Raw genomic sequence first — 8,272 nt, forward strand, 5'->3', positions numbered from 1 at the left:
GCAGGAAACAACCTTGTTAACACACTCCACATTTTCCTTAGGAAAAACCAACGTAGAATACTTGATTATTGCTTACATAATTGTATTAAGATTGTCAGTCAGAGATTCCTACTATAACCAGCTGGTTGAATCATGTATCATTACTACAAGTATGTCCGAATTCAAAATCCTTTCTCTGAAAATAACCAACATTTTTACACATTACTAAGCACAAGAATGCCATCATCTCTTTCTCGAGCCCCCCTACCTTAACAACCCTCCCCCTATCTGTCTCATTCTGATTCCCTTCCTCTACATTTCATACATAGAAATTAGAGAACTAGTCATTTTTCACTCTCTTCATTTTTAACCGGTTATTTTGGAGCCCAAAAGGGTAAAACACGGACAATAATAACCAAAATACTTCTTTCTCATCATTCTGTTTGCAGAAGAAAAAAGGTAAAAACAAAACAAAGTATGCTTTCCCCTTCTCAGGTTTTCTCCTCCCATCTCTTCTGAGTGTGTGAAAACTCTCCTTTTCAGCAAGACTCCCACCTTTATCTCTCTGTGCCTGTGAGAGCAACTCCATTTTTTGCAACTTTTGTCCTGAGGTTTCGGAAATAGGCAACGAAAAATGGCTAAACGGGTCGCATTCTGTAAAGCCAACTCTGTTTTTTCTGGGGGACAAAAAATCCCTCTTTAACTGTCCAGGTAAGAAATGGGATGTTCTATAGCTTAAAATCACTTGTAAAAAGGTCGTGTTTTTCTCCATTAAAGTTGAAGCGAAAATTTGAATCTTTTCATAACCCCAGCACTTTTCAGCTCTACATGTCTCCAAGAAACCACCTTTCTCTATGTTCTAGACCTTTTTAGAGCAGAAACAAACATCTATCTCGTTTAGGAGAGTAAAAGGAAACATGGGTTGTGTTGCTTCAAGATTAGAACAAGAAGAAGAAGTGGTTTCCATATGTAGAGAAAGGAAAAACCAACTCAAATTAGCCGTGGAGAGAAGATATGCTCTTGCAGATGCACATTACAGATATTGTCAATCCTTGTTTGGAGTCTCAGCAGCCATAAATCTCTTCGTTGCTCGCCATTCTTCACCCCCTTCACCATTTTACATAACATTTCCACCACCTTCTCCCCCAAAGGAAAATGTGGTTTCAAACCCTTTATTTCTTCAGCAAACGCCGTCTGAACCAACTAAAGAAGCCATTGCTTGTGAGCCATGCAGTCCTTCTACAAGTTCAATCTCTTCCGAGGAAGAGTGTGAGGAGAAGAATGAGAACGAGAAAGAAGAAGAACAAGTTTGTGGATATTTCTACATGGATATGCCTCAGGCAATGCCCTCACCCCAGAGGGACTTTGGGTGGGATTTCTTTAACCCTTTCAATAGCGTGACAAGGCCAGAAATAATTAATACTTATAATAGGCTTTCTGAGGAGGATTTAAGGGTTGTGAGGGAGCAAGAAGGAATCCCAGAGCTTGAAGATGAAGAAGGGGAAGGAGGATTGGAGGAAGAGAGAAATGCTGTGGTGAAAAAAGAAGCACTTATTGAAGAGGAGAAGCAGCATGGGGTTGAAGTTGTTAATGCAGTGGAGAGTGGTAACGTGAGCCAGGGGGAGCAGCAAGTAGAGAAGGGGCTGACTGTTATTGATACACCAGTTAGAGGGAGAGAACTGTTGGAGGCTTTAAAAGACATTGAAGACCATTTTATCAGGGCTTATGATTCTGGAAAGGATGTTTCCAGGATGCTAGAGTGCAACAGGGTGCATGTACAGTCTAATCTGGAGGAAATAAAAGGTCAACTTTCTTCACAATCAGGGTTTTAGCTTCTTTCCTGTTAACCCTAATAGTTACTGTGATAATTATTACCTCTGCTCACCACCTCCTGAGATTTTTATGCTGGAGATGTAGCATAATGTATTAAAATAAAAAATCAGAATGTAAAGTTGGTTGTTTTGTGCTCTCAATCTCATACTCTTGTTAGTTTATTTTCTCAATCACTATGTGCTTTATTTCCGGTCCTTTTTATCTGTAGTATGCTCTCACTCTCATTGCCCGATAGTTTCCTGGACAGAATTCTGCATCACATCACATGAAACTCTGTTCGAACAGCAGTTTTCACAATATTCTTTAAATTGTTCAAGGGCACTTGGATGATGAAGTAAAGGGCATGAGATTCATTTGCATATTGTCACAAAGCTCCATTTCTATGTGGCTGAATACTCCTTCTCGAGTTAATTGGTAATTTCGAATTTTGTTGGTCGCAATCTTTATCTGCTTCCAGCTAGAAATTCACATTTCAGCTAACCTCTCTTGTTCCCCTTTCCATTCCAGAAGGCTTCGGTGGAATCTCCAATCTAATGTTTAAGAGAAAGTTTCATGTATCTATTTACATGATTTCCTGTATTCCCACTGCTTACACTCCATTCTTTTATAATGCCTCCTGCAAGATTTTCCTTTCCTCTTTCCTCTCTTAACCAAAATTCAGTGTCATACATTCCTTGAGATTTTCTTTGTGCATTTTTCTTTCCTTGAACTCTATAAATGTTTAATTGGTAATTCTGGGAGGCATGGCTTGTATTCATGGCTGGTGACAACAGCCTATAGCTGCATTCATGATGATCTGGTCCTTTTCTGTTTCAGATGTGAAAATAAGTTAAGCTGTTGCAGTAATCAAATCACCCGTATGCAGATATCCTCTCGTAGAGACAAGTTGAGTTTAAAAATGGCCTTATCTTCATTTCTTCCAATCATTCTCATTCAAGAAGACAAAACAAACTCATGATGTGCCATCTCTACTCTAGCACCATAGTTGGCTTTCTCAAGTTCTCTGTGCTTGATAATTTATATAGGGATTGTTGTGGCTTTCTCCATCTAACATTTTAATGTAAATCTGGTTTATTTTGTTTGGAAACTTCTCCTCCTAATGGCATTTTAATTTTCATCATTTCCATGATGATTTAGTTTGTAAACTATGTGGATGCAGAAAGCTCAACAAAATTGATCCAAGCAATCACATGGCGGTCTACTTCCCGTTCATCATCATGTAAGAGTTTGGTAGCAACTGGTCCTAAAAGCTCTTCCACATGGAAAGAATTTAACAACGATTTGTTTGATGATTATGGAGGAATGGCTTCCGGAAGCCACTCGTTAACGTTGGGAAGGCTGTATGCCTGGGAAAAGAAACTCTACGAAGAAGTCAAGGTATTCGCTATTTCCCACACACTGCTGGTTTTTTCTTCAGTTGACATGTTTCTTCTCTAACAATCCCTTTTGATGCAAATTGAAACCCTTGAAATAGATGCAGTATGAGAAGCTGACAACTAACTAAACCATTTTCTGTAATCTGTCTTGGTTATATACTGCATCCACTTATAAAAAAATCTTAATGGCTTTCGAAATAATTTGTGTGCCTCATGATTGGTTTTGATCTTGGAATCACTTAATACAGCATAAGTATCAAAACCATCTCAAAAAATAAAAAATAAAAATAAAGACTTGTCCTTAATTGTCCTGACTATTTTCTTGTCTTGTCCAGGACGGAGATAGCATCCGAAGAATTTATGAAAGGAAATGCAATCACCTCAGAAATCAAGATGTTAGAGGAGACGAAGGACTCTCAGTGGACAAAACAAGAGCAGCGGTCAAAGATCTGTACAGCAGGATTCTTGTGGCAATTCGCAGTGCTGAAACAATTTCAAACCAAATTGATAAATTGAGAGATGAAGAACTAGAGCCGCAAATAAGGGAATTACTTCAAGGGTAAAATTATGTCACTCCTAAATAAGAAAAAGAAATAACAAAGAATAAGAAGAAAATAATATATGATGTTGCAGTTGACTTTCTTTCTGTTTGATGCAGTATGATGGGAACCTGGAAAATTATGTCGGAGTCTCATGAAATCCAGAACAAGATTATATTTGAAGTGAAAACTTTTACCTGCCCATCTTACGGAAAATTCTGCAATGAATCTCACCAGCTTGCAACACTACAGCTGGAAACAGAGCTTGTGAACTGGCGTGCGTGTTTCATAGAGTACATTGCAGCTCAAAAGGGTTATATTGACGCCCTTCATGGATGGCTGTCAAAATTTGTTGCACCTGAAGTTGAATTTTACTCCAGGGGCAGGAATTCTGCTCCCCCATCTCAATCAAATGGCCCTCCACTTCTCAAAGTCTGCCATGATTGGTTGGATTCCATGAACAAGTTACCAGATAAGGCAGTTTCATTCGCAATAAAGAGCTGCGCAAAGGATGTTAGAGCTTTATGGCTTCAGCAAGGAGTGGAACAACAACAAAAGAGGAAAGTTGACAGTCTTTCCAAAGAACTAGATAAAAAGATAATAGCCTTCCAGAAAGCTGATAACAGGATCTCTGAGTTCAGGCTGACAGAAAAAAATGCAGCGCTGGAGTTGGATCATCAGGCTCAATCTTTGGTGGAGCGCAAGGACATGCTGGAAAATTTCCGAAAAAGGGTTGATTTTGAGAAGGAGAAACACCACAACTGCATGCAAGAAACTGAGAGGATCACCTTAAATGGTTTCCAGGCAGGGTTTTGCAGGGTATTCGAGTCTATGACAGAATTCTCGCGGGCAGCTCTGAAAATGTATAATGATCTCAGCACTATTCAGAATGCTGAAGAAGTTGGGAAACCACCATCTTGTATAGAGGGTTCACAAGTTGAAGAAAATTTTAGAAGATGACATAAAAAGTCCTTAGGTAGGTGTTCATCTTTTAGGATCTGAGTTTTTAAAATGTTCATGCATTAGATTGTGTCGAAGCAACTCGCTGAGACATTGTTTGTTTATGGATCTTTTCTGTCAGTAGCAGATGCTTGCATTTGCCCATATCTTTGCTTCTCCAAGTGGCTTCCTGTTATAAAATCTTCTCTCAACATCAAAGCTTCAGGAATCAATGGGTCAAAGTACAGCCTGATCAACATTTCTATTTTCTTATTTCTCATAAGTTTTATGGCCAATGTAGCTGCTCTTGAAAGACCAAATTACGATGCCAAAGATGATGAGTTCAAAGAATAAGGAAATGCCAATTTCCAAACATCGCCAGCAGAGTTACAACTTCAAACAATGAGTTAACATTCAATGCATAGATAACATTTGACAAGAAATGTATTTACTGATATAGGTTCTAAAACATCACATTTGTACAATGTAGATATGATACAATACACATCCTAGATAAGCGTTGTGGACTGTTGCAATTAAATCCCACTAGAATTTATCCTCATTCTATCTCAAGTACAAGGAGACTAAAAATTGTGAGAAGAGTATAAATTCGCTCACAACTGTAGCCGGAGTGTTTATTCCCACAAAGGGGACGATGTCAACCTGTAACCAATTCTCAACTGCTGAGCCCACCACTGCACCAGCCACAAGCCCTCCGATTGTTATGACCGTTGCCTTCCCTGCAGAAGTAGAATTGATCGTTTTAAGTCAGCCAGAGAAAGGATAATTATCATAAAGTTAATTTCTGTTCTTTTTCTATGACATGACCATCATCATTGGATATTCTTTCAAACATTTCATGAAAATGCATAATAAATGTGAAAGGCTAGGTAATAAAGCAGAGTACAATTTCACATGTTGGCTCATGTTAGCCTTGTGTCTATGTCCAAAATCTAAGTTGTAGTTTGAACATCTCCAAAGTATAGATTTACCACAAGGAATTGTCATTCCGTTCAATATGAATGCAAGACATTGAGCCTCCAAGCAGATTTCGATTTTCTGCATCTTAAACCAAGAAGCAGCAACATGTCACTGGCAATTGCATGTTAAGAGATTTTTGTTTACGGTACTTTACTTGCAGCTTCAACCCCCACCCAACCACACCCCAAACGCAAGTTTCCTGTATGCTCTTAATATTTCCAAAATAATAGATGTACTGTTACTTCATAGATATCCTACTCTTTGAATCCTAAGTATATCAAATTTAAGGGCAACGAGTTGGCATGAAACATGTATTAGCTTAATAATCAAACTGATATCTTGATACTTCTCCAGGACTGTCAAGTCTGACATATGTTGCATCAAACTCATGGTTAAGGAAGGCAATTGGCAAAGAGTTCATATGCTTACCTAATTTGATGTTTTTCTTAGTCATGAAGTACAAGGATGCCCCAAAGCTAGTGGCTAAAATAAGGCCAGGAACATCAGAACCCCCATATGGTATTGTGGAAGATGGCGAGGCTCCATTTGCATAGGTCAAGACCATCAGAGCTCCATATACACCCGCCTGCACACCTAACTCGCTAGTAGATGGTGCTTCCACTGATATGGGTGACTTCTTGACAGAAGTCTGAAGCCATTTGGGCATTGACCCCATTTTAGGAGAATTTATAGATTTAACATCAGCATAACGAATGCTACTATTTACAACTTTCCCCGCTCTCCGCCGTGATAAACTCTGCATTAGCAGCATATCATATGCAGCCTCTACCTGTATATGTAGGCCATATTAATGCAATCATTGACAAGGCAAAAGAAAATAGCTGCATTCATTGATGTCCTAACTACAATATACACAATACACGTTTAAGATCAGAGTTGTAGCTGAGTAAGTGAAAAACAATATATAATTCTAGTTGTACTTGGTAACCAAAAGAAGTCTGCTTCAGCCCCTAGATACCATGGTGGAAAAGAATCTCAGACTTTTACTTGAGAAAAATGAACATAGCAGATTTTGGTAATCCTCATAAATGCCACTAGTTGGAAATCGCAATAATTGACCAACTTTTGTTCTCTTTATTTTCCCCTTTCTTTCTAATCTTCCAAGGCCAACAATAAATCTCTCCCTCCTCTTTCACAGGTTCATCCAACAGGCCGTCATGTCCATTTCAACAAAGAAATATTGGAACCCATAGAGCAACAAAATAGCCAGCACGAAATCATTTGCATGCACTAAAATAATCACCTCAATTCTTCAGAAGGTGTTAGAGTTCCAGAGAGATAAGGATTTTAGAAACTTTAGTGGCAGTACTGTTTGAGTTGGCAGATGTTTACAATTAGGTTCTGGCGTTGTAGTACTAGTAGATCAATGGCAGTTGAAGCAAGTTACAATGGTGAATTTAGTGACAGTCTGGTTGTTGCTGGTTTATTTTCGTCAGCAAGGGATCACTGCAAGTACCTTTGACTGGAATTGGTGCTACCTCACTAAACTGCCACGCCCATGTTTCTTCTGTGTGTTCTGACAACAAGGTTAAAGAGAAAAATCTATGTGCTTGGAGGTCTGTACATCGTTTCCAGGACAAAGTTTAGTTAAAGAAGATAGAGGAATGCTTTCAAACATGCTTCTCCAGCCTATTGTTTGAAAATTGAATGCAGAAACATTTGTCGAACGGGCTCTTGCTGTTAAATTGGTCCTAGGACATTCACCCATACGGCTATAAAAAATTAGTTAACCAACAAGCACCAAGGATAAAAGCTTTATTTTATCTACTTTTACAAGTTTCCTGAAACATCATAAGCCCCATAAAACAGACTAAATATTAAAATTTAACTTCACATTAAAACCGCCAAATAGGCATGATTCTTTCCAATTTCCAAGAAGCTCCTTCATTTCAAGGAAAATTCAACTTGACACCCAGAATTCAAAGACAATAACAGTCGCAATCCAAGGCTTTATTATGCAGAATGCACATATGCCATTTAAAATTAAAGACCACATAAGTTCCACCGTTTTACACAGTCATCATAAAAGCAACTGGCTTTAGCAGAACACTGTTAAAATCACAAATAATGAAATGCAAATGAGAACATCCTTTTGACATCAATCGGTCAGAAACCCACCACTAAAAAAACACGATAAAAATTGAGATCAATCACTCCCGCAAATTACGGAAAAGGAGAAAGGCACGAAAAGAGGAAGGACCTGAGCAATTGTTTGTTCGTCATCTTTACAAGAAGCGATGATTGAATTCTTTGCTCGAAGAATATCGTCGAAAGATGCACCCTCGGATACACCCAGTACTTTGAGGGCATTTTCTACCGACATCTCGAACGGGGCAGAGTCATCAGCTCGCGAGCCGGCTTGCAGCGGTGCGGCTAATACGCGGCGGCTGAACAGCACCCCCCATGGACCTCGGCGGCCCACCTTAACTATCGGTTCTGGGGCAGGGCGGTGGAAAGACGCGGGTCTGAGCCGGTCCGAACCGGAGATAGCGCGGGTGGGGCGGACGGAAAGCGCCGTGGCCATATGCTAGTGTGTGTAAAGAAGGGAATTGTGTAAGGATGGAGGCAACGAAGATTCTTGTGGGGGAGGGGGGGGGGGGGGGA

The 8,272-nt window shown here is 39.5% G+C and overlaps 2 protein-coding genes across 3 annotated transcripts; one reads left to right on the plus strand and one right to left on the minus strand.

The window, feature by feature from the left end:
- LOC105169807 lies at positions 57–5,302 on the plus strand. The gene is made up of 4 exons (XM_011090328.2): positions 57–1,782; positions 2,972–3,189; positions 3,524–3,747; positions 3,847–5,302. The coding sequence occupies exons 1-4, from the start codon at positions 897–899 to the stop codon at positions 4,685–4,687; spliced, it is 2,169 nt and encodes a 722-aa protein (XP_011088630.1). The 5' UTR covers positions 57–896; the 3' UTR covers positions 4,688–5,302.
- On the minus strand, positions 5,098–8,263 carry LOC105169808 (protein CHAPERONE-LIKE PROTEIN OF POR1, chloroplastic-like). Of its 2 annotated transcripts, XM_020696203.1 has the most exons (4): positions 7,869–8,263; positions 6,077–6,437; positions 5,659–5,731; positions 5,305–5,406 (listed from the first exon to the last, which is right to left on the minus strand). In XM_020696203.1, exons 1-4 carry the CDS (start codon positions 8,190–8,192, stop codon positions 5,343–5,345), a joined length of 822 nt encoding a protein of 273 aa, XP_020551862.1. In that variant the 5' UTR covers positions 8,193–8,263; the 3' UTR covers positions 5,305–5,342. The 2 variants fall into 2 exon arrangements, with proteins under 2 accessions (XP_011088631.1, XP_020551862.1); XM_011090329.2 differs by lacking the exon at positions 5,659–5,731 and having other exon boundaries at positions 5,098–5,406.

The sequence above is a fragment of the Sesamum indicum genome, linkage group LG8 (genome assembly GCF_000512975.1).
Source record: "Sesamum indicum cultivar Zhongzhi No. 13 linkage group LG8, S_indicum_v1.0, whole genome shotgun sequence".
NCBI lineage: Eukaryota > Viridiplantae > Streptophyta > Magnoliopsida > Lamiales > Pedaliaceae > Sesamum > Sesamum indicum.